General features: G+C 46.6%; 2 protein-coding genes across 4 annotated transcripts in view; one reads left to right on the forward strand and one right to left on the reverse strand.

Annotated features, from left to right (window-relative positions):
- Positions 1 to 26,332, forward strand: part of SFR1 (SWI5 dependent homologous recombination repair protein 1) — a 155,226-nt gene that overhangs the window by 50,200 nt on the left and 78,694 nt on the right. The gene's annotated exons all lie outside the window — the stretch shown is intronic.
- On the reverse strand, positions 9,963 to 11,435 carry LOC147712015 (endogenous retrovirus group V member 2 Env polyprotein-like). The gene has a single exon (XM_086919575.1). It carries the CDS (start codon positions 11,433 to 11,435, stop codon positions 9,963 to 9,965), a length of 1,473 nt encoding a protein of 490 aa, XP_086775701.1.

Genomic DNA, 26,332 nt, shown 5'->3' on the forward strand with positions numbered 1-26,332 from the left:
CTCTCAAAGTGTGGCTTGAGGCAGTTAATGTGCAGGACCCTCAAAGGGTTACTGGGAGTTTGCAAGTCCACCAGGTCAGTAACATTGTTCTTGCTCTCCTTTACTTCACATGGGCCCGACCAGCAGTCCTGTAGGGCATGGGACTCCACTGGCTCCATTACCCACACTCTTTGACCAGGCTGAAACTCAACCAAAGTGCTATTCTGGTCATGCCATCATTTCAGGTCCTCCTGGCTAGCTTCAAGGTTCGAGAGAGCTTCCTGAAGCTGGCTGTTAGGTTGTGGAACACCAGCATGTAGCTAACTACATCCTAGGGTGGCTTCTTGGGAGTTTGCTTTCAGCTTTCCTTAACCAAACTGAGAGGTCCTCTCACTGGGTGTCCATAAAGGAGTTCAAAAGGGATAAAGCCACCCATTTTCTGTGGAACCTCCCTGTAGATGAATAAAAGGCATGGCAGGAAGACATCCCACTTACGCCTCATGGGTTAAGTAGACCCCTAATGATGCCTTTAAGGGTATGGTTGAACCTTTCAACCAACCCATTCGTTTTGGGGGTGGTAAGGAGTGGTGAAATTATAGGTAACACCACACTCCTTCCACATGACCTTCATATAGTTGGACATGAAGTTGGTCCCCGGTCAGATACCACCTCCTTGGGGAAACACACGGGTAAGATCCCCATCAGTGCCCTGCAAGCAGAAATTAAGTTAGCAAAAATAGGAGGTCAGGAGGCAAAAGGTCAGGGGAAAACCACGCCAAGGATACCAGATCTAACATGTACTATTTAAAACAATATCATGCCAACTTCACATAGGACTCCTATTAGCAAATGCTGTGAATTCCACAGCTTCATTCACTCAGTATGGAGTCAGCCTCAACTTGTGGGAACTGATACAAATGTTTGCATTAAAGCGCTTTGTTTAAGTATGTATTGGTTTGTCCCTGCATATGAGAGAGACATGCGGTACATGCTGGCATGGCCAGAAGAAAGAGGGATATACTAGATCTTTAGATCACCTCCTCATGGTCTCTGTTATGATAACTCTCAAACTGCATAGCAGTGCTAATTCTTGGGTTTCCTTTGTGACCCCATCTACACCTCAAAAGAACATACCCAGGCAATGGCTAGGTCTGCCAGATTACATCTCCATAAACAGAAGACCATATGCCTTTCCTGAGATGTGAAACTAGCAGCTGAGAGTATGGATTCTCATACTCTCTACTGCTAGTTTTAAATCTTTTATCCTGTTGTACTGTTTAGCTTATATCTATGCTTGTAACTTTCTCAAGTTGAACGTTCAGCTCTTCTGTCTGTTGAATCGTAGATTTGTGGTTGTAGAGTACTCGGAAAAAATACTGGTCCTGTGTGAATTTGTAGCAAAGTGATGTGACAGTCATCATGCGTATGATTTCACAAGTGTGGATTAAAGTGTGGGGGCTTTTCACAAGTGTGGATTAAAGTGTGGGGGCTATCTGCTTATGGAGAGCCGAAAGCCTACTTGCTACATCCCTTACACTATCCCCACAAGTTAAAATCCTGCGATATTGAAAGAAATACCCCACGGTTACAGCAATATGCTAATCAGTGACTCAGGGAATAACAATCTTTCAACTTTGAAATCATCTGAATATTCTGTCTCAGTAGTTGGACAGCAATGCTGAAACAAGACGGCTTGATTACAGGACTGAACTTGTCTCTGAATTCTAGACTTTGTTGGTTAAAAGGCAGGGAATGGTCAAACTCATTGGTTCTTAACCTGTGATCCAGAGACCCCTGGGGATCACAGAAGCACACTCAGGGGGTCCTCGTTTCCTTTGAAAACTAAATAATATTAACAGATTAAAAAAAGGTATAGAAGGAAAATTATAAACTGTTCGGTAAATGTGTTGGAAGTAGAAATTGGAGGCTAAACATTGTTGGTATCCTGAGATTGATTTGTGGGAGCAGTGTGAATGCATTAAACAGTATATAGTATGGACGATGAGTGGACTCAATTGAATTTAGAAAAGATCCAATCTTCTCATAAAATGTGTGGTTTTTTTTCTTTTATGCTTGTCACTTAAATTATTTAATCATTTGTGAATTTGTCTGTTGAATCCTCATTTTCTGTTTATTGTTTTGTGGGCCAAATCATATAAAAAGCTTGGACCGGGGTCCACAGGTTCTAGTAAAGACTCAGTGGGGGTCTTCAGGTTCCGACAGTGATTCAGTGGGTGTCAGCGGGTTCCAGTAATGATTAAGTAGGGGTCCACAGAGACCAAAAGGTTAGGAACCACTGGGCTAGCTGATAACTTAGAATGCAGAGGCAAGACAGTTGAGTCTGAATTCAAATTATTAGCGTATCACGGGACACTTCTCTGATTCAAATACTTCTTTGCTATGTGTTAGGACTCCCAAGTTCCTACTGGGTCTGTTCGTATTTGAAAAGTTATGAATTTCAGGTCATTTAAATGACACGTCGCACTGGAACTATTACTGTTCCAAGCGTGGCTAGAATTTCCAGTTTTTACATTTCAGTATTTAGACTGAATTTGCCCATGACTGTAGGAAAGTGGTATATTATGTGATATTATCACAATACCCCAAAGATGGTCCTTGGATTCACACTAATAAATCCCTAGCTCAGGCCTGATAGAGTGGCAAAGAGCAGTCAGTCTTTAGGAACACATGTTAAGCATTTCAGAGTACCAACAAAGAAGATAAATAATTAACATGACTTGAGAAAAAGTAGACCCCAATTTATAAAAATAGAGTGTATTTTTATCTTAGTTTAGACACGAAAATGAATTGCATACGTATAACTAGATTTATAGATTTTTGAAGCAATATTAAATCAGTAAAATGCATAGACAAAATAACATTGCGGTCAATGGCAAAAATCACTAGTGAGAATAAGTCACTTGCAGGTCGAGTTACGTGGAACCCTCACAGGGTTATGGTCAATCAGGCCCCAGGACTAGGCCACAATAATCAGATAAATTTGACCTTGCCCGTGGAGTCTGGGTGCAAAGGTGTTCTTGCTTTCGTTGGTTCTGTACCGGGGCTGCCTGTGGTGCTGTTTTTACCACTGACACAGTGCAGCAAGAAATAAAATGCAAAAACACAACAGGTGCACAGCTGTTGATGTTTGATGATGGTTGCACGGTGTTCTTTGCAGATGCACTATCGAGTGAGGAAGTTGGTTACCGGAAGCCTTGGCAGTGGTGAATACAGCGATAAGCTTCTGGAACTTCAGTGGGTCCAGGGCAGTAGCCTAGCCGCCTGAGACTTCAGGGTAGGTGAGACTTCAACTCCAGCAATTAACTGGACCACCTGTGTTTGGGAGAGGCCTCAGAGGGCCCAATGGACAGCAATTATTTGGATCCGGTGAGTGTTTTTACCTGCTGTTTGCAGGGGACTAGTGCCACTAGTCCAGGGGAGACTGAGGGTGCTTCTGGCTTCCACAAGGGTCCCTCTCATTAGGAGTGTTGAGTTTTAGCCACGGATGAGGATCTTTCACATGGTTCCAAGTCTGTTGCCTCAGGGACAAAGTATCCTTCTTTTGTCTATGAGCTATGGGCAAAATCCTGTTGTCGGCGACACAGGTCTCCTCTTGGTCCTTCCTTGAAGTAAGCTGTTCAGATCTGACGTTCTAGTGTCACAGGGGTCATTAAATCCTAGATGTAGGGGAGTTAGGGGTGTGGGAGCTAGTAACCAATGGGCAGTTAGTCCCTGCAGCTAATCTGCCCCTGAGGTGACCACATCTGGTGGTGTAGGTCACGTTTTTTACACAGAACCCACTATCTGTTCCCTACCAAAGATGGCAGAGTTGTATTTTAGGTGTACAGATGAAGCTGCCCGCCATAGAGGTGTGGCCAGCCTTCCTGACTTGTCCGTGTGCAAGCATGCCTGTGGCAAGGGGCGGGCCTTTGAAGCTCATCGCCTTGATGTGCCAATTTACTAGCCTGCTTTGGCGGTGTGACCTCATTCCTCCCTTGGCTTTTGTGCCTGACTCATGGGAATGAACACACTGCCTGGCAGTAGGTTAGAATCCTGTCTTGGCAACAGCAGGTGTGGGGAAGCTCAGGCTGGTCAGCCAGAATACAGTAAAGATGGGGCAACCAGATGGACAACCACTAAGGTGCCACCTGGGTGCATGCCAGCCTTCCCTTGACACCAGGTTTGTGTCAGGAGAGAGAAGGCTTGTTGTTTTATACCAAACTTTACATATCTAAGTGGTATCATAATGAACTTGCAACCCGGGTCTGCCAGGGTGCAAGTCCCATGTTTTCCCATAGAACGTCTACCCCTTATAGTGTGCCTTAATGGTAAAGACGCTATAGAAACATACAAGCTTTAATATACTGCACCATGCCTCCTGGTCACAGAAGTCCTTCTCTAGGGGTGACTGCCATGTATCAAGAATAGTGCATTTGACTGGCCGCACATGGTGAGGCACAGTCGGGTTCAAGCTGTTTGCACTGCTCCTCCAGTCTGCAATGGCTGGCCTGCTGTCAGTAATTTGCTGGGGTCACCCACGGTGGAACAAACCCCTGTTACTATATACTAGGGACTTATACGTGGGTAAAGTCTCTGTCAATTGGGATTGTCAATTCACACATAATAGTTTTAGGGAGAGAGCACTACAACCTGGTTAGCAGCTTCAGAGCACTGTCAGAGTTAAAAATCGGCATCTAGTAGTACAAGTGGGGGGAAAGCTGCAAAAACCCTGTTTTGGCCCAATAACATACTCATTTTGTGGCGCTATAGTGTCCCATAGCAATAGGTCTGATGGCCTGGCGCCTCTGTGTTGACTTATGCTTTCATTTTGTTCTTCTTCCAATCACTCTCAACCCTTGACAGGTACATCTTATCCCCTTCGACGCTGATGAGGAGCTCAACTCGTCATGAAGAACACATCTCGTACGCTCATGACGAGCTGAGCTCGCCATGAACCGCGGGATTTGCGAATCTTTAGCGCACAGCGGGAAAATGCGCCGCACCGATGGTGTTAAATAGTGTTCCGTCTTTACGAGTGGGTATCTTGGGCCCTACTCTGTGACTGAGATTGTGGTTTTCTGGCATACCCAATACATGTTATTTTGTTTTGTACCCTCCTAAGAGCTGGAACAACATTTCTATGTGTTTTAGCTGTTCATACGCCATTTCAAGACCTTGAGTGCTTATCTAATCTTCCCACCTCTTCTTTTGCTTGCATTGAGCTTGGCGTGATTTTGCAGTCAGTGACACCAATTAGAATGAGCTGTTCTGCTGAAATTCATTCCCTTGCAAACTGCTCTATGATTGTAGATTATCTGCTATGCTATTCCTGGTTATAATTTTTAGGTTGAGCCTGGGCAGCGCATGCCCTGCTGAGGGGCATGGAGTAGTGGAGTATGGCTTTGAAGCCCTTCCACTCTCCGCCCATATTTGTCATTGGCTTGTGTCATGATCCTTCTAAAAAAAACACTGGCTTGCGAGTCGTTATCAGGCTTGTTAGTCCCTCCTTGATACGGCCTTGTCTGCAATTGTAACCTCCCATAGCGACTGGCCCTTTTTCTTCTGTTGCAACATGGTACGTATTATTTAGTCAGGAAGCACTCTTTTAAAAAAAAATGGGTTTCTCATACTGCAGGCATGCAGTGCTTTCCTCACCATGCGACCTTCCATTTTCAAGCAGCCCCGGAAAATGAGGTAGCTTCTTTGAAGTGAAATAGGTCTCACATTTACAAGAGTTTGACCTATTGCCATTGAAAATGACAATAGCTTAAACTCTCGTAAATGCGAGACCTATTGCATTGAAAATGCTTGTTTCATGTTTGTAATGACTCGTTCCTTAGCATTGGAATCAATAAACTCCAGATTTTGGGTATTTGGGCTTCTCATCGATTTAAGAAAATATGGACGCAATTTGGCTGAGATCTGAAATAGACAGAGCCTTCTGTGTTACACATGATTTCCTGCCATAGACTATATTTCCTGTTTGTGTTTAGGAGGAGTCTGTTAGATTGATCAACTGTATGGCAGCCCAAGTTAGATGCAGGTGAGGTACTTTGAGTCCTGGTGCTCCCATGCGGAAGCTCCTCCATCTTTGTTGCTCGTGTTTAACAAGTTTGTTTGTCCTTGCCTTTTGTAGCCTAAAATAGAGACCAGACCTTCCCATCTTCAGTGTCCCTTGGGTCTCCAAATGGTACAACCTCACACCTTAATGGTTTTCTTTTTCCCTTTCCTGTCTCTGTGTAGAATAAAACATTCAGAAATTCACATTGAGTTCAAATTGGGTAGGAAGGTACTACAGCCCAGCCTAGGGTTTGAAGCGTGTCCTGCAAGTTACACAGGGCCTGTGCTGTTACGCCCAATGCACGCTAGTGGATCACTTCTTCTCTTTCTGGAGTAAACTTGACATAACCACAAACTATGGCAAGTCTCCCGAGCCAGCGCTCTATCTTTAACTTAAATTAACGCACAGGAGAGATCATTGTTATTTTGTTTTAGATCTTGTACTGTTTAGCGGCTTTTGTGTTTCATTACATTGTATGCCACAACGGGGAGTTCTGCTTCACCTTGTCCCTGTGATGGCATTTCCGAACACTCTTTGTTGCATTACATTTTTTAAAAAACATTTTAATAATAATGCACGTAAGCACTTTCTCAATCCTTTGCTAAAAACAATTGGCCACCGCAGGTGTAGTGAAGCTCTATATCACCTGCAATTGCTGAACACCCAAAGCATTTGCTTTGATGTATGCTCTTTTGTAAAAGCTTCTATTAGAGCCAGGAGAACAATGGAGGGATAACAACACCCCAGGACAAGGATGCTGCTTACCGTTATCACTGCCATTTTTAGATCTTGGCAGCGAGACCTATTGTTGTTAAAATGCCTCCCAAGGGAGTGCAGAGTTGTGAGTGCAGAGTTGTGAGTGCAGAGTTGTGAGTGCAGAGTTGTGAGTGCAGAGTTGTGAGTGCAGAGTTGTGAGTGCAGAGTTGTGAGTGCAGAGTTGTGAGTGCAGAGTTGTGAGTGCAGAGTTGTGAGTGCAGAGTTGTGAGTGCAGAGTTGTGAGTGTGCAGAGTAGTGAGTGTGCAGAGTAGTGAGTGTGCAGAGTAGTGAGTGTGCAGAGTAGTGAGTGTGCAGAGTAGTGAGTGTGCAGAGTGGTGAGTGTGCAGAGTGGTGAGTGTGCAGAGTGGTGAGTGTGCAGAGTGGTGAGTGTGCAGAGTGGTGAGTGTGCAGAGTGGTGAGTGTGCAGAGTGGTGAGTGTGCAGAGTGGTGAGTGTGCAGAGTGGTGAGTGTGCAGAGTGGTGAGTGTGCAGAGTGGTGAGTGTGCAGAGTGGTGAGTGTGCAGAGTGGTGAGTGCAGAGTGCAGAGTACTGAGTGTGCAGACTATTGAGTGCAGAGTAGTGAGAGTGCAGAGTAGTGAGTGTGCAGAGTAGTGAGTGTGCAGACTATTGAGTGCAGAGTAGTGTGAGTGCAGAGTAGTGTGAGTGCAGAGTAGTGAGTGTGCAGAGTAGTGAGTGCAGAGTTGTGAGTGCAGAGTAGTGAGTGCAGAGTATCCTGATTTTACTATTATAGTTCAAGATGCACGGTGCAAATTTAATGGTGTAAAGACGACCTTGAGGAACTTGGGCCTCAGATATGGCATGTTGTATCCTGCACGACTGAGGGTCGACGTGAATGGCAGAGCTCGCATCTTTGATACCCCCACTGAGGCACAGGAATTTTGTCATACTTACAAGGGGAGTCGCTCTGGACTCCTGCTGACCATAGTCCTGGCTCCCCACCTCGAGGGGACTCACAGGCCAGTGTTGATCTTTTCTCAGAGCCTGGGACGGGCTGATTGCCATGATATATTATAGCTGTGTGCCACTGTTTTATTCCACGCTCACATCTTCTCCATTGTTTTTTGAAGTTATTTCGTTCTTGCCCGACTGGCGTGGCGTTGCCTCGCCCTACGGTGAATACGTAAGGTTTTTTGTTCCACATAACGTTTTTGTTTTGTGCCTATCAGTCTCTTATTGTGATTGGTATATTCACTTGGTTCTGTTGTTTCATCATGCAAAATGGGGTTTGCCTCTTTGTGGTTGTATTGAGGCTGGGTGGTGGGCGGGGGGGGGTTATTTGCTTTGTTTTTTTGTACACTTGGAATCCTTACTGGGAGGGTCGGTATGTGGCGAATTGATTGCATGCACTACAGTTTTTTTGCATTTTATATTTTTGTCATGGTTAGCTTAGGTCAGCAGCCCGGGCCTTCCGGGCTATCTATGATGTCATGGAACGTCAGGGGTCTCAATAACTCTAAGAAATGTAGTCAAGTCCTTAATTATATTGTCCGACATAACATTAATATTATATTTCTGCAGGAGACGCATCTGTCCAATTCGGTCCCTTCCTCCGTCGCTAAAAGCTGGGGCTCTCACATATTTTTCTCTAACTATAGCTGGTATTCCAGGGGAGTTGCCATATTCATACATAAAAGGGTCCCTTTTGCATTACACAAGACTTTAGTGGATGTGGAGGGTCGGACGCTAATAGTTACAGGTACACTCCTGGGACATAAGGTCTCCATTATTGGGGTTTGCGGCCGGAACACTGACTCCCCCTCCTTTTTTCACGACCTGCACGTACAGCTCCTTTCACTGGATCCGGAATTATTAATAATGGGGGGGCGACTTCAATTTGCTGTTTGACCCTTCTAGGGATAGTACTTCCACCTCATCTGACACCAAGCCACGCTCCCGGCACGCCCTACGTGACATTTGCTCTCAACTCTCACTGATAGATATTGAGAGGCAACTGCACCCTGGTCTTCCCGACTTCACTCACTATTCTGGGTTCCACGACACCTGGACTAGGATAGACTATTGGTTAGTCCCCCAGGGGCTCTCGGGCTGGGTGGATGGTCTCCTCACCCTTCCCCGTACTCTTTCGGACCACTCTCCTGTTGTTCTCAAGTTAATAATTCCCAGACCAGGCGGCTTCGAGTGACAGTGGCGCTTTCCCGGGAAGGCGCTAGCTGACCCGATTTTCCTTGAGGGGGTCCGAGAAGCCATTGAGGAATACTTTGAGCTCAACACTGGCTCTGTGGATACCTGGGCGGTTCTGTGGGAGGGGTTCAAGGCCTTCATAAGAGGCATATGCATAGCTAAGCATGCCGGGGTGCTCAGGGACTTACGCTCAACATTAAATAGGATTCAAAAAGACATCCCTGCTCTGGACTGGGAACTATTGATCGCCATGTCCGATAAGGTCGAGGCCAAAGGGCTCAAATTGATGATTTAATTTAGAGATGCATCTGAACGTGATTTATTGTTTTGTGGTAAATAATTAATATTACCTTATCTTAGAATTTCTATATTAGTAAATACTTTAAATTAAGTAAAGAGAGGAGTCCGTCGTATTCGAGTAAAGAAGGGTTTATTCAATAACTCGAGTTAAGGGAGAGCTTCTTCACCAAGCGGGTTCAGGAGTAGTCTAAAGTTTCATTCACACAGCAGAATATTTATACATATCCAATCAGTAATCAAAAGAAAGAAAAAGGAAGTGACAAGAAGAAGTGACAAACCGTAATTTCAAACAAGACGTTTCAAGGTATGGGCATGTCCTATGTCTCGTGAGAGTGCATGTGATGTTGAAATGTGTTCTTGCTCTTTTCAGTTGAAGGCCCTTCCTCATCCGGGGGGTTTTATCTCTGTCTTACAGTCAAGAACAGCAACTATTTCTTAAAACAGGAACTATCTACTGCTGGTTCCCAGAATTGGCAGAACCACAGGAATGTGTGGTCAATGAACTGAGGTGCCAGGTGCAGGGTGTCTTGCTCGTGGGTCTGAAGACAAAATGGATGTCACACACAAAATGGGTGTTTGTCTGAGAAAAATGGCTACCAGGCAGAAACAGGGAAATGATGGGGCACAATTGTCAATTTTATTTCCTCATTCCCTCCTTGCCCCAGAGTGTACCTGTTTCTATATCTCAATTTGCATGAGATTGTCTATGCATTCCTGTAGCATAATTCTTTCCTTTTCTTTCTGCTGGATACGTGGTGGTAGCGTCCAGTTATTACCAGGAGTATTATGCCTGTTGCTGACAGCGATTTCCATCCCCAGGATGATACTATTTTCCAAAACCAGTCAGACCATGACCAAGTGCCAGGTTCTTGATGTAGACTGGTGGCTATCTTGTGTAATTTTGTTATAGCCGTATATACAGACGGAGATTTATCAGGAATGAAAACACAGCAGCTAGAGCCGATAATTTTACAGGCTCCGCCTCTGTCAGCCAGGATGATGTCAAGGACAAGGCGGTTTTGGAGAGCAACCAATCTTATGGCAGACTGTTCCTGAGTCAAGTTCCCCAGGGCAGACGCCGTCTGATTTACAACAGCCTCCAAGGTCCTAGTCAACATGCGTATGAGTTTGCTGTTCTGTACAGGGCCGATAAAGAAAAAGAATCCTTTGTTGAAGTCTGTATATTGTTCCCATGTAGTTTCCGTTTGATCAACCCCGGAGGTGTTGATCATTCTTTTATGTCTAACATGGGGCACTAGGAGGTCTCGGTGGTAAGTGGATGGGGCCACCAAGACAGGGGGCAGCAGAAATGCTATATAGCACGTTCCCCCCCAGTTCAAGGGCAGCCGCACATAGGCTGTTTGCCCGCAGATAAAATAAGTATGGCGAGATGCTGAAAATGATGATTTTCCTTTGTCTTCAAAGCTCACAGTGGTATGGCAGTCACTGTGTCCTAATGGAACAGAGCCATTTTTCCGGACGCACAGGTGCCCTTTTACTGTTGAGACCGAGATGGAAGGGGGCCCAGCATTCCTTTTAGGTTTGGTATTTAATATCCTGTAGGACATGGTCACGTTCCTTTGCTTGTATTCTTCGCTTTCTAGGACCGTACCTCTCGCCTGGGGATCTCCATTCTCATTCGGGTAGCAGACAGCATTAAGGACCTTATTTAAATCCCCCCAAGGCCACCAATTCTTGCATGAATTATTTCCACCAGGGCAGGAGGTGGGGGTAGTGTTGTCGGCTGTTATTAGGGCGAACCAGGCCTCACAAGTCCCATTATAAGAAAACAGGAACGGGAAGAGAGGCATCCCACCTTTCTTTTGATGAGGTGGGAGGCGGCCACATATCCAGCAATCTGTGATATTGCTGGCTTGATGAGTATAGTGTAGCATCTGTATAAAGGTATTGTTCTGTAGGGCTAGTCTATGGGCTTGCTCATGAGGGGGTAGGTCGTGATATTTGTGTTCCTGGGTGCCGTTAGGTGCATGGGAGTTATGTGGTGCTGGCGGGAAGACAATGTGAAGGACCCAACCGAGACATGTCATGATAGTTATCAAGAAAAACAGTATTATTAAACATATGTTAGAGCCGCTATGCAACTTCTTGACATTCTTCTTTCGGCGCCTCACTTTCTCTTTCTCCCACATAGACAGGGTGTCTGAGTCTGTCCCCATGCTCTGACCACTTCACCGCTGGACCTGTGTCCGTGGACTTAATCAGCCAGATTCTGGGTGGCAGACCTCAACTTTGATCTATATTCCTGTTGTGGGGTCTGTTCTAAGGGCAACGAGGATTGTTCAGTCACAGTGTCACTAGGTTTGGCACTATCGCTGGCAAGGGAGTCTATTTCTCCAAAGTACTTTTTACAATGACTGGCATGTAACCAGCCTTTTCTGCCTTCAATCTTCACCGCAGTCCGCGTAGTTAGGAGTACCAACTTCGGCTCTTTCCACCTGGGCTGGAGGGGATTCGTCCTGTCGAAGTTGCGGACCGAGACCCAGGCCCCGGGTCGGATGGTGTGCTCTTCAGGGTTGGTTTTGTCTGGGAAGGCTGCAGCCACCTATGAACGACAAGAACGGAGTGCAGACATCAAGGAAGCCAGGTAATCAGTCAATATTCTGCTATCCACATCAGTAATAGATTTTGGTCTAGGAACTCCCCACATGTTTGGCGGTCTGCCAAAAACCATCTCGAATGGTGCTAATCCTATTCGGGAGTGTGGTACCATTCGCATATAGAACAGGGCTACTGGTAAGGCAGTCATCCAATCTGCGCCCTTTCCTGCTGTAATTTTGGCTAACTTAGTTTTAAGAGCCTGATTGTGTCTTTCTACCAATCCTGCTGCCTGGGGGTGTCTCACACAATGAAATTTCCAAGTGTATCCTAATAGAAGGGAGACATGTTTCATTAGCTCGGAAGAGAACGGTTGGCCATTGTCTGAATATATGACTCTTGGCAACCCATAGCGTGGGAAGTACTCTCTTACTAGAAGGTATACAACGTTTAGCACGCATTTGTTACAACGCACTACCATTACAACGCAGGCATTACCACGCATACCATTACAACGTATTGCGCTGGGGGGCGCTCTAGGATAGGGAATAAGTTTAATTTTATATCCAACACCTTCCCTAGTGTCCACGGGGACTGGAGTTGGAATATAAAATTATATTTACCACTATCCAGCACCTCAAAGCGCTATGCGTTGTAACGGTATTCGTTGTAAATACCGTGTTGTAAAGGTATGCGTGGTAATAGTATGCGTGCTAACGTCATACATCCGTAGTCGTCGTGGCGGTATAGTCAGGGACGGGGTAAGCTTGAGTCCACCTTGTTAACGCGCACACCACCACCAGTACATACTTGTAACCTCTACATCTCTCCATCTGAATATAGTCCATCTGGAGAGCTTCAAATGGATGGTCAGGGGGTTGGAATCCACTCTGCTCCACCTTTGTGCCTTTACCTGGGTTGAACTGGTTACAAATCATGCATGTTTTTACTTTTTGTTTGGCTGCAGCTCTCAAATGTTTGTTATGCCATATGTTCTGTATGCTATCTAACATTGCTTTTTCTCCCAGATGCGCTGGTCCATGTATGGTGTTTACTATAACCTGTACCATAGCATCCAGCAGTAGCCATACTGCTCTCTCAGGTGTCATCCAACCCTGGTCTGTAAGGACCCCTCCTTTTTCTTTCCATTCTAGCAGTTCCTGTGGTGTGGTGTGACTTTGGACATCCTGGATGTCAGAAAAGGGGTCTCGCATTGCGTATTGGCGGTGTAGTATATTCAATTCTGTGTTCGCCGCCAGTTTGGCTGCATTGTCTGCGAAATCATTTCCTTTCGATATTTCATCTGTTCCTTTTGTGTGTGCCTTACATTTCAGCACCACTATTTTTGTTGGTAACTGGCTGGCCTCCAAGAGGGCAGTGATGAGGGCAGCATGTTGTATTTTGACCCATGTGATGTGAGAAATCCTCTCTCCCTCCATAATGTGCCGAAGTTGTGTACAACCCCGAAAGCGTATTGTGAGTCAGTGTAGATGTTAACTGATTTTCCTTTTGCTAAGTGACATGCTCGTGTTAGTGCTACTAGTTCGGCTGCCTGTGCTGACAGTATCTCTATTTTGTGTGCTTCCAAAGTGCTTATACCATTTGTGACGGCATAAGCTGCTGCCAGTTCTCCAGTGGGGTGTCTCATGCAAGAACCATCAACAAAAAGTGTCATCTCTGCCTCAGAAAGGGGGGTATCTTGTAAATCTGGTCTGGGTTTGGTCACTAAATCAATTGTGTCAATACAATCGTGAAGTTGTTCAGTAGGAGAGGTAAGTGGCAACAGTTTTGCTGGGTTTAAAATGTTGCATTGTCGGATCTCAATGTGTGGTTGAAAAAGTGTCATTTTGTATCCTGTGAGTCTGGCTATTGTCAGATGTTGTGTTTGCGTTCTTTTTAGGAGAAGTTCCACAGAGTGTGGGACCTGGACTACTAAATGATGTCCCAATACAATAGCATCGCTTTGTCTAATAGCCTGAGCAGTAGCTGCCACTGACTTTAGACAGGCAGGTAGTGCTTGTGCCACTGGATCCAGTGTACTGGAAAAATAACCACATGGCCTATGTCTGTCTGCCTGAAGTTGGGTCAGGACCGATAGGGCTGTACCTGAGTTCTCTGTTACAAACAAGGTAAAGTCTTTGGTGTAATCAGGTGTTGCCAACACTGGGGCTTAATACATAGCCTTTTTAAGGGGCTGAAAAGCTTGTGTGTGCTCGTCTGTCCAGGGTAATTGTGGAGTAGTGCCAGTTTCAAGTGTTGTCAGCTGCACTAATGGTTTAGCAATGAGGACAAATTGCGGGATCCACTGTCTACAATATGAGGTAAGACCAACAAAGGCTCGGACTTGTTTTTGTGTTGTTGGTTGTGGCATTTGTTGTATAAGTTGGATGCGTTCCTGTGTAAGTTGCCTACCCTCCTTTGACAGCAAGTGCCCTAAGTATGCCACTTGCTGTAAACAAAATTGGAGCTTACCAGGGGAAACTTTATGGCCCTTCGCAGCTAAGAACTTTAGTACCAGCAATGATGCTTCAGCGCAGGCTGGGTCAGATCTGGCCGTAATGAGGCTGTCATCAACATATTGCAATATGGCTGTATCTGTGGGCATTTGAACAGTATCCAATTGTCTTTTTAACGCTTGGCTATATATACTTGGACTTTCGGTGAAACCTTGGGGAGCTCTTGTAAATTGGAAGCTTCGTCCGTGTAGTGAGAAGCCGAAAAGGTATTGGCTCTCTGGGTGAATGGGTATACTGAAAAACGCATTTTTTAAGTCAATGACAGTAAAGTGTGTTGATTCTGCATCTATGACTGTGAGTAACGTGGAGATGTCTGGGACCACGGGGTGTTGGGAAATTACACATTTATTAAGTTCTCTCAAATCCACCACTAGTCTATAGGTGTTCCCGGTTCCACCTTTTAATGAACTGGTAAAACTGGGGAATTACAAACATTAGAAATTGTTTCTTTAACCACACCTGTCTGTATTAGATCCTGAATAATTAACATTAATGCCTGTTCAGCTTGAGGTGGAATTTTGTATTGTCTTATGCGTGGCAGTTGGGCTCCCTCCTTCAGTGTAACCTTGTGAGGTGTTATGTCCATGCACCCTACTGTGGTGGAATCAGTGGCCCAAAGGGTGTGTGGCAAATCTTTCAAACGCTCGTCTAATTCTCTACTGGTGTAGTGGCCCTTAAAATCTCGTAGAAATAACCTGACATCCTTAGGTGAGCAAACAATAGCAGCTCCCAATTCTTTCAATGTCTTGATACCAAGTAAATTTTCTGGACATTATTTTGTCAATATGAGATCTGTAGTTGTCGTGAGGGGACCAATCTGCAAGGGCAGTGGTTTTGATGGGACGTTTGTCACAGGCTGTCCGGAGAAACCCAGAGAAATACTTTTTGAACCCGAGAGAGGAGCCTCTGGGACCTCTTGATGGCTTATTGTTGTTTTACTGGCCCCAGTGTCTAGTAGAAACTTTCGGACCTCTACAAATGGACCTTTCTGATTTACTGGGATGGGGATTAGGGGCAGTTTGTCATCTTCTCTCCCTCGGCAACATCATGAAAAATCTGGGTAGTATTCAGTATAGTCACCGTCTCCAATGTACATTTGGGCCATTTGTGCTGTCGGTGGAACTGAAGGTGTTGAAGTGCCTTGTGGGGTATTCTGTTTTGGCTGATATGGACGGGGCTGTGTCTTACCAGTGGCCAAATTGTGTTTTAAGACAGGACAGTCTCTAACGAAGTGTCCTGTCTTTTTACAATAATTGCAAGTACTCTTCGTGTTTGTTTGGTTACCTGGTGTCTGTTGGCGCTGGGGTGCAGTTTGGGCCACTAATGCTTTCATCTTTGTGTCTTTCATGCGCTTCTTATCATTTTCGTCTTTCCTTTATAGCTGGCAAGGCGTTGTCTACTAATTTGGAAACAAACGGATGCGGGTAAGCTTCGCTTGTCGGCGTAAGACCGCTATTTACCGCAAAACACTTTTCAAGTCTTGTATAATAATCTCCTATGTCTTCACCATGTTTCTGTTTGCAAGAGGAAATGGCATCCCAGTCCTCCTTTTTCACTGTCAATAACTGTGGTAACACCTTTAAAATAGTACCAGGTAGTGCCTTGAGTCTGGCTCCTATATCTTGACCTGCTACCCTAGTATTTTCGTCATTCTGAAGTTCGGTCCATCTAATGTGTTCGCCTGCCACCTCCCAATCTTTCTCTCGTAGTTATATATACCCAATGGCAACAATAATTTCAGAATTGCTGTGATATCAGAGAGAGTATATGTCCCCATCATTAATACGTCTCCTAATTCCTTAAAAAATCCAGCAGGATCTTTTGAGTGAGGGGGAACCATCTCTTTTATCCTTAGCAATTCAAGTTTTGTCAAGGGCACATAAATAAAAACGCGTTGTAACACGCCATTTGCGTCAGCTCTGGGTTGGACCTCCCTCATGGGGAACTGGCGGGTTTGAGGAAGTCTATTAACTGGTCCACGAGTATCAGTAAAAAATGTATATTCAACCGCTTCCTGATATTCTTGTCTAAAATCTATGAATCTGTTGAGAAAAACGGAACCATTGTGGAGCAACATGTTATCAGCGCAGTCAGACAAAAAATCTTCGAGTCTTGGATCATGTTTAAAAAAAAAAAGTATCATTGAGAGTGATGAGATGTTGTACCATGTAGAGACTTGCTAATTTTTGATGCGAGCGTGGTAATGCTAAAAAGAGTCGGGCTATGAGATCACTGTCAAATATCTTATACTGAGAGACCCATAGGGTCGCCGTTCTGGCTATTTCCTCCTCCTCCGGTGTAAGCGGGGGTTCCTGGTCTAACCAATAGTCTAACGTGTTAGATGTATTTTCAAATAATTCATCCGGAAATGGCCGTTTAGAATGACCTAGGAGGAATGGAGGCGGGGGTGGTCGTGAAATAGGGGCGGAAGAGCGAACAGGTAGGGCTTTTACAGTTGGTTCTGTAATGTCCTCCTCAGGTTTCTTATTTTCTTCGTCTGTTTGTAAATCTTGTAAAATACGGGTCACCTTACGGGTGAACCTGTCTAGTGCATCATTCATGAGGTCTAGACTGGTGTGGTCGGATGCAGAATCCAATAAGTCAAAAAGGGAAAATGGTTCATTTTTTTCCTCTGCTTGTATGTGTTTTATGAAACAACAAAGGAGGAACCTATACATGTGCATTTTTACAGGGTGCGATCTTCTTGTAGTCATAGCGTTAATGGCCCGTGAGTTCTCTCCAGTACGAAGAAACTCAGAGGCCGCCTGAAGAAACGTGTCAATCGCTGGTAAATTTTTTATTGCTTCCCACGAATCATGAAGTATTTTACTTATTCGGCCCGCCTCCCCTGTGGTGCTCGGGGTCGGGTCATAGGGGCAGTCGAGAATCGTTTTACTTGGTTCCGGACCTTCGGCACCCTCCTCTGGGACGAGAAGCAGTGTGTCTTGTTGTGAAGGAGGTGGCGGTGGCGGAGGGGGCTGAATTACTGGAACCTCATATAGAGGTGGGGTGTCGAAGAGGAAATTGGTGATGGTATCTTCTGGTAATGGGGCAGTAGGTTGTGTCTTAGGTGGTGCAATGTTAATGTGTTCGGGTGCAGATGGCAATACAGGATAAAGACCAGTAGAAATGGCTGACTGTTCCCTTTCATTCCTTTCACTAACTACTTCTCTCCCTATTTCTTGTAATTGTTCATTCTTGGCCTGTTCTGACATTCTCTTATCCTTTTCAACTTTATGCAATTCTTTCTGTTGCCTCCAATGGGATTCTTTTCTCCATAATTCCACCGAATCACTTTGTGACTGGCGGACCCCCTTTTTCTTCCACAACTGTTCCTCTAATTTCAGTATACATTCCATGTCAAAAGTCCCTGTGTCAGGCCACCTATACCTGTGCTCAAGGTCTTTAGTATAATCCACCCATAAATCACAATAAATAATTGCACCAACACCATGTTTTGTGTACATAAGATGTCCTGGAGTATCCCGAGGAGGAAGGGGAATTTCCCTCTCGAGAATACTTTTTCTAGTTCCTATCTTACGTATTTTCGAAAAAATAGGCATAATGGCAACTTGCAATGTAACAGAGATTTAAACAATAAACATATATCTTTACCGTACTCACAGAAACTGTGAGTCCGTCTTTATACTTTTCAGTAGTACTCACCGAGAAGCAGACTAGAAGGCCTGTTGATCTTTGAAATGCGCGCAGCTTCTGAGACGGGGCTCACAAGACCTCGGACTCGTCTTCACGGGTTGGGCTTTGGGTCAGGACGTTCCGCAATCTTCCTCACCGCCTCGTGTGGATGACGGGCCGCAGTCGGTCCCCCCTTCGCCTCGAGGGAGTTGGCGGGAATTCCCTGTGTCTGTGCACTTTGAAGTCCGTCAAAGGTCAGGAGGGGGCAGTACCGGGTCCGACATCGCCGGCGCGTGGGGGAGAGGGAACGTCCCTGTTCAGGCGCCAGAAATGTGGTAAATAATTAATATTACCTTATCTTAGAATTTCTATATTAGTAAATACTTTAAATTAAGTAAAGAGAGGAGTCCGTGGTATTCGAGTAAAGAAGGGATTATTCAATAACTCGAGTTAAGGGAGAGCTCCTTCACCAAGCGGGTTCAGGAGTAGTCTAAAGTTTCATTCACACAGCAGAATATTTATAGATATCCAATCAGTAGGCAAAAGAAAGAAAGAGGAAGTGACAAGCAGAAGTGACAAACAGTAATTTCAAACAAGATGTGTCAAGGTATGGGCATGTCCTATGTCTCGTGAGAGTGCATGTGATGTTGAAATGTGTTCTTGCTCTTTCCAGTTGAAGGCCCTTCCTCATCCGGGGGGTTTTATCTCTGTCTTACAGTCAAGAACAGGAACTATTTCTTAAAACAGGAACTATCTACTGCTGGTTCCCAGAATTGGCAGAACCACAGGAATGTGTGGTCAATGAACTGAGATGCCAGTTGCAGGGTGTCTTGCTCGTGGGTCTGAAGACAAAATGGATGTCACACACAAAATGGGTGTTTGTCTGAGAAAAATGTCTACCAGGCAGAAACAGGGAAATGATGGGGCACAATTGTCAATTTTATTTCCTCAGTTTCTGCAGAAGCAGATCACAGCGCGGCGCTATGGGGAAGGCGAGATGCCTGGTAAGCTGTTGGCTCAGATCCTTCGTCCCCCTAGGGACTCTTCTTACATCACGGAATTCATCGTCCAAATGATACTTTGCAGCATTCGACCCCGGACATACGTGATTCCTTTCTAGCGTATTACAAAGCGCTATATACATCCAGAATCTCGGGAGACATGCGTGAGCAGGATGCCTACCTCGCAGAGATAGCAATGGTATATTCAGAGAGATATATGCAGGATTTTTTTGCGGTCCCCATCACCCAAGACAGTATTTTCGAGGCCATAGAGGCACTGTGGGGCTCGTCTGCTCCTTGCCTTGATGGCTTTTCGGCAGATTTTTATAAGGCTTATAAAGACATCTTGGTTCCCCGTCTGGCAAAGGTTTACGCTGAGGCACTGGAGGTGGGCTGTCTTCCTCCAACATTCAGGGAAGCGGTCATCATTCTCTTGCCGAAGCCCGGTAAGGATCCGAAATTGTGTAGTTCCTACAGGCCGCTGTCCTTACAGAACCTTGTCTATAAAATACTTGCCAAGGTCATTGCGATACGCCTGTCCTTATTGATGGAATCCATCATTTCCCCTGCGCAGTCGGGTTTTGTTCCACATCAATCTACTTCCCTCAACCTGAGGACCCTCTTCACTGTGCTGCATAGGATTGACCCAGCCACACGGAGAAGGCATTTCACTCCCTTGAGTGGCCCTTTTTCTTGTCCATCATGAGGCGTATGGGGATGCCCGAATGTTTTGTTTCCATGGTGGCATTGCTCTACACCCAGCCAATTGCCAAACCACGGCTAAATGGTAGATCTCTGACCCTTTTTTATTGACTCTGGGCACCCGCCAAGGTTGGCCATTGTCCCCATTGCTTTGTATTTTGGCAATGGACCCACTGGTGCGCCATTTCCAAGAAAAGCATTTACATCGTGGCATCCAATTTCGCACTGGCCCTTTGTTGATTTCGCTCTACGCTGACGACACTATTTTATATTTCAGGACACCTCGGCTTAACCTAGAACCTCTTATATTGGAGATAATCTGGTTTGGTAAATTTTCTGGGCTACACATTAATTGGCATAAATCGGTCATTTTTCCGCTTACCGCCAGCACCACTGTCTGGAGCTGTGAGTTCCCCCTTCAGTGGTGCCTGGACTCGGTTCGATATCTTGGTGTCCAGATCCATCTTGATACCGATACCATGATCCGACTAAACTACGGCAGAGCAATGAGTTCTCTGGAATCGCAAATTGTAAAATGGCGGCGTCTGCCGTTATCCATGGCCGCTATTATTAAAATGGTGGTCCTTCCGCGATTTTTATATTTGTTTAACAACATCCCCATCCCACTCACCAAAACTTTCTTTTCCCAGTTGCGCTCATTGTTGTTGCGTCTAGTTTGGGTGGACAAGGCGCCTAGGGTTAGCTGGCGAACTCTGACCCTGCCATATGCGAGAGGGGGCTTTGCGGTCCCAGACTTCTATCTATATTATCTGATTGCACAATGCTGTTATGCTCATGCCTGGTTTCATCCGGACGCACGCATTCCTTATTTGAGACCTGAGGCAGACTTGGTGATCCCTCGCCTTCTTTCTGAACTGCTACCTACTGGATTCCCTCGGGACCCCCGAGACATTCAAACACATGTTGGGCATGGGACAGATTACGTAGACTGTTGGGCCTTGAGCGAGTGGACTCTCCAGCATTACCGCTACCCAATCCTTCGTTGTTCCCCATAACAGCCGAGACTTTGATCCAGCATACTCTGACAAAATTTCACATTTGCACTGTTGGCGACCTATTTCCCGATGGCCACGTTTTTTCGAAGTCGGAGGACACCCGTTTTTCCGAACGCTCCTTCATGGATACGTTCGTCTTGACTCGACTGTTCTCCATGCTACGGGCTGCTTTTCCTTTCTATCCGAATGCCCCTGACCCTATGCCACCACTGACACTGCTTATTCAAAACACAAATGGTGCCCATTTGGAGTCCAAATTATATAAGCAATCCAATGATTCCATTCCCTTTTCAGATGTTAGGGTTCGGGCGGCATGGGAGGAGGACTTGGGTAAACCCATTACGGACGACCAATGGGAATATTGTTGTAGGGTGACTAAAGAGGTCTCTTTAAATAGTAGGCACAAGCTATTACATTTCAAGTTTCTTCGTAGAATCTATCACACTCCTGCACGTTCACACAGAATCGACCCTAATACACCCCATCACTGCCAGAAATGTAGGGCTCCTTTTGCTGATTTTGCCCACCTCTCTTGGGCTTGTCCTAAGATACACCTTTATTGGTCTTCCGTTCACGCCACGTTGGACGACATGCTTTCAATGCAACTGGAGCCCATCCCTGAGATCGCATTGTTCAGGTATGTGGCTAATTTTCCTCGTGCGATCAGGAAGCTTGCTGCGCTGGGTTTTTTGCTGGCCAAAAGGGAGGTTGCCATACTGTGGGGCAGTAGGAGGTCCCCAACACGAGCGGCTTGGCTTCGTAGTTTGGCATGCTGCAATGTAAACTGCGAGGAATACTTCACTCTGTTACCTGGCCCGTCACGTCCGGTGGATATTTGGGGCCCCTATAGGAGCTATATCTCCAGGACCAGACCCGTTCTGCCCTCGCAAAGATCTCTGGGGTTCGTCCCAGAGGGGGTGGGCTAGGCAGAGAGCCTCTGTTTTACTCCAGATTTCGTTCATTGTTTTTTTGTGACTCATCTTTGTACGATCACCAGTGATTCGGCTGTGACTTATGTGAAGTGTTGGCTTCTTAGTGAAATATGGCATTTCTTTATTGCTAATCTGCATTCTGTATATGTTGGCTTCATCCTGTAATATTGTCTGCATATTCTTTTCCATGTACATCTTTACCCGCTTTTCTAATTTATTTTATGATGTGTATGCTGCTTTTCGCCATGACTGACATTCTATGATGCAATGTATTGAGCCTTGCTGTATTCCGGTATGTAAAAATTGGGAAAATAAAACTTAAAAAAAAAATGTTTTCAAGAGCGGGCCTGGCACCATGACGGTGGAGGGCCAGAGACGTCCATCTCAGAATTAGGGACAGCATTGAAGTCGCCCCCCACCACAGCGACACCCTACAGGAGGGTTAACAGAAGGGCACAAAGGGAGTGCAGCGTGGTCTGGAGCTGAGTTTATGGAACATAGACTGACGGAAATTATAGTGCCTACCTTCCAGCCGACCCTCTAGCCCCACATACCTCCCCTACGGGCCCACGTGGGATGATGAGACCACCAGTGTAAACCCTCTATGCCACAAGATGGCCACCCCCTGGGGTCCCTGGGAAAACCCAACGTGATAACTCATATCATAGCCAAAGCAGAAAGGGAAAGTGTGGACCCAGCAGGTGAATTTTATTAAACATAAGAACTGCAGGCTGGAATCACCTAACCTAGTGAAGGAAGGCGGGCCTCTTAATATGATCCAGCAGGCCGTTTAAATTCTAGGACCTTTGGACTTGGCCCTTTTGGCAGGTTCACCCCTGAACTTTTTGACTTTAATAATGACATGATGTTAGTTGATTTCTGGTCTCTGCGCGCTTTAGCACTGTGGCCCAGTGTAAAGTGCGTGCGCTCTGAGTGTGTGTGGTGAGATTGTCCTGCCCTCCCATAGGAATGCATGGGGGATATGTGTGTCCATGGTAGTTCCTGATGTGTGGGGAGTGCAGGGTCGAGTTTGGTATGTGCGAAGTCGTGAGATTAAATGCTGCGCGATGATGTGGCAGATTTATTGTGTCTAGTGGAGAAGTGCCACTTTTAGAAGTTGGCATGTCTGTGCAGTTAATGTGAATTGACTGTCTGGTTTGTGATTGGCTGGACCTGGCTTTCTGGTGTGCTGGGCTCCAGGAGTCAGGATGGGTCTGCCCGGTGGTGAATGGAGAGATCTGCATGTTGATGGGAGGGAGGAGTTGCACCTGGGACCTGAATAGGGATGGGCCTTCGCTCCACAATGCTGGCTCCACCCCCTGTGGTGTGTCTGATGTCCCTTGCCTGTCCTGTGAATAGGCAGAGGGGCTGAGCAAAACAAAGTGCTCCAGAACCCGTTGCATCTGGTTTGCCCCTTGCCTGCACCTTTGGAGACAAAGGAAATGTGTGTATAAAAAGGGGCTGTGACCCCATGTAAAATGTTCTTGTTCCTGACTTGAATCTACCAGGGGTGTGCTGCTGCTGGGGCCCAGGGGAAGGCTTGCCTCCCTGGGCCCTACCCAGCCCCTGGATGCCTGATGGACTTTCCTTGGGACCGTCCTGCTTTGCCCCAGGATCCCTTCTTTATCTCTGAGGACATTTAGCCTGGCCCAGCGCCTTGCGAGCGCTTTATTTTTGACCTCCACAGCTCTGTGCTTCCCAGAAGGAATCCCCGGCGTAAGGATTCCCCCGAGATTATCAGGACTTTTGCAGGTGCCCACCCTGCATTATGGCCACTATTCGTATATTCTAACTAGCAGGAGCCCACCCTGCTTTATACCCCGTTATTTGGAGGGAGCCTACCCCTCATTTTTGCCTTTTACCCTTACTTTAATCTGCGCGGGTGCCCACTCCGCGACTTTGCCGAGATTGCCGCCGCTGCGGCCTGCCTGGTTGTGGGCGGGGCCGCCGTACGGAAGGGGAAGTGACCCCGCGGCTGGGCCGGAGGTGGCGTGTAGGCGGTGCGGGGCTCCCGTGAGCTAATGAGAGCCTCGAGATGTACGACGCGGGAGGACGGGAGCCCACCCCTTCTCCCGGAGCATGGAAGCAGAAGCCCCGGGTCCCGAGAGGTGGCCCGGGTGAAGAGGAAGGCAGGGCTCCTGTGCGGAGAGAGCCCCGCATGCACCGCCGCCCGGAGGAGCCCCCACCAGAGGAAAAGCAGCCCGGTGAGTGAGAAGGGCTGGGGGCTCCCTAGGGGCTAATGTTGGTGCCTGAGAAGGGCACAGCGGCAGTGGTGCATTTAGGGCGGCCCCGGATGGCAGTGGGCCGCCCCAACGTTTTGTTTAGGATTTCCTGAGCCCCATGGCTCCCACGTTTAGGGGCACATTTATTTGGGTAGGGCCAGATGGCTCCAACACTCCTAAGTTGTTCTAGGGGCCCGTGTGCCCCAGGGGGCTTTTATTTCTTAAAGGGGCCAGAGTGGCCCAGGGGCAGTGATTGTTCCTCAGAGACCTGTGGGGCTTCCATGTTTAAAGGGTCAGAGGGGCCCATGCTTTATGGCCCCTGGGAAGTTCGTTCTCCTGTTTTGGGGCCCATAATTAGTTCAGGAGCCAGAGGGCTCCTTGAGACATGTTTATTTCAGGGCCTAGAGAGTCCAACCTGTGGCGCAGTTTGTTCGAGGGCCTATGCCACAGTTTACTTTCCAGCTGCCCAGCAAGTAGTGGGCAGCTGCACCGTTTGGGAATTTCTTTCAGGGGACACGTGCTTTTGAAACCCAGAAGTGAGACGCACTCCTTTTTCCCCACCTTGGCCTGCTGTGCAGCACTTAGTGCCAGCTGCATCGTTTAGGCCGCCCAGTTATTATTCTCAGCTGCCCAACAAGTAGTGGGCAGCTGCAACATTTAAGTTTTGGCGCAGTGGCGCAACCTTGACCTTTGCTGCTCAGGCATCAGCCCTGACTCTCTGGACACAGGGCATTTGAGCCCCTTTTTAGATGGTCAGTTGGCCAGGGGGATGGTTACTTTTATAGGGCGCCAGGCCCTAATGTGAGTTATGTGCTAATGCTTTTTGGGTGTTAGGAAATGTATTGTGTGTAGTATGTTTTGCGCACCCTGTTTGATACCTCTAAATATAGGTTTATGCTTATGAGGTTGTTTATTTAGGATGTGTTAGGGAGATTAAACTTCCCTGTGTGATTATGCCCCTAGTGTAATTTTTACTTAGGTGGTTAGGGTCTAATGTATTTAGACGTGTGAGATACTGTGCCTGTTATGGTTTATATTACAGGTTGACGCTGACTATAGTGTCTGCCAGTGATTACTGGCTGTGTTCTAAGTTCATATGTATTCTTTTACTATTTCTTTACCAAGTTCATTCTGTGATGATTCTGACAGTGGTCCAGGTGGTCCTGTCAGGTGTACATAATCCCTTGTAAATATTGCCCTGTGCCTGTTGGCAAAGTGTACATAATGTGTTTACTATCTGATGTGTTTTGAGAATACAAAGGATATTTTTGATATAAACTTGTGTAGAGTTCCTTTTGTGGGGGGCCTGGGATGTTGTTGCTGGTGGGTGCGTGCGCAAATGCTTTACACATTGCCTCCGGGATAAGCCTTACTGCTCGTGTCACATTGCCAAGGGGGTGAGCAGGGGTTATTCTTGGCGCGTAACTCTCTTGCCCTGACTAGAGTGGTGGTCTCTGCCTGGCTTTGGCGCAAGCCTCAGCCAACCAGAGATCCCATTTCTAACAAGGACAATATCTTGACAATCACCATCAGGGCAGCAAGGCAACCAGGCCAAGCCCGAGTACAGGGACACCTAGTGAGGACACAACCACATGCAGAGCTCCGGAGTTGCAGTTGCAAACAGTGTATGACTGGGACTGACTGAGAGTGACTGCGGACTGTCTAGTCAAACAATTTATAACAAACATAACCCCCTATTTCCCCTCCTCCCCAACAACCCCCCACCCATTTCTTCTGTCCCAAAAATATCTGGTTTCCGAACCCCACACATAACGTTAGCAAAACATGACCTAAGTCCAACAGCCCCAGGGGCTCTCCTTCTCCAGTAGGATCCTAGCACCTGACAACACTCGCAGTTTTAGTCTGACAGCAGACCTGCAAGGGGAGCATGAAAGACAGACATAAGTACAACTTGAAACCAAGCAAACATAATCCAGAAATGCACATGCCCCCTTCCAACCACAAGAGTCCTGGTTGAGCTCCACTGCCACCAGAGAGGCCTCATGGGGGGTGGGAGTACACTGAGTTTGTCGCCTAGAGTCCAAAAGAGATCTGGTGTTTCTGTCAACATGATGTCCTGGACAGCTTCCTCAGTCTCTGTGTCCCCTGGCCGAGCCAGAGGAGCCACGACGCCTGCGCGGGCATGAGCGATTCCCTCGGAACTCAGCTTATTTCCTCCTGGACCCCCAAGCCCATCGGATCACCAAAGCTCCCTCTTTGCCACCGCCCACTACCAAGCCTGCTCTTGGGTATCAAAGAAGTAAGGTTCAGAATTGAAGATCACTTTCAACCGTGCCTGGAAAAGGAGCATATACTGCAAGTTGAGGGTGCAGAGTTTCTGCTTGTCCTCCTCGAAGGAGCGTTGGGGCTGATGGACCGTTCGGGTATAGTCAGGTAAAACCATAATCCGCATATTCTGAAAGCTAATGTCCTGATGAACCCAACTGCGACCAGAGCCTAATACCCTTGCTGTTAAGGACTGCTTTAAGTCTG

This window comes from Lissotriton vulgaris, chromosome 5, assembly GCF_964263255.1.
Source record: "Lissotriton vulgaris chromosome 5, aLisVul1.2, whole genome shotgun sequence".
NCBI lineage: Eukaryota > Metazoa > Chordata > Amphibia > Caudata > Salamandridae > Lissotriton > Lissotriton vulgaris.

Coding starts and splice junctions, on each gene's coding strand:
- LOC147712015 (XM_086919575.1), bottom strand. CDS start 11,435: ATGGGGACAGACTCAGACACCCTGTCTATGTGGGAGAAAGAGAAAGTG.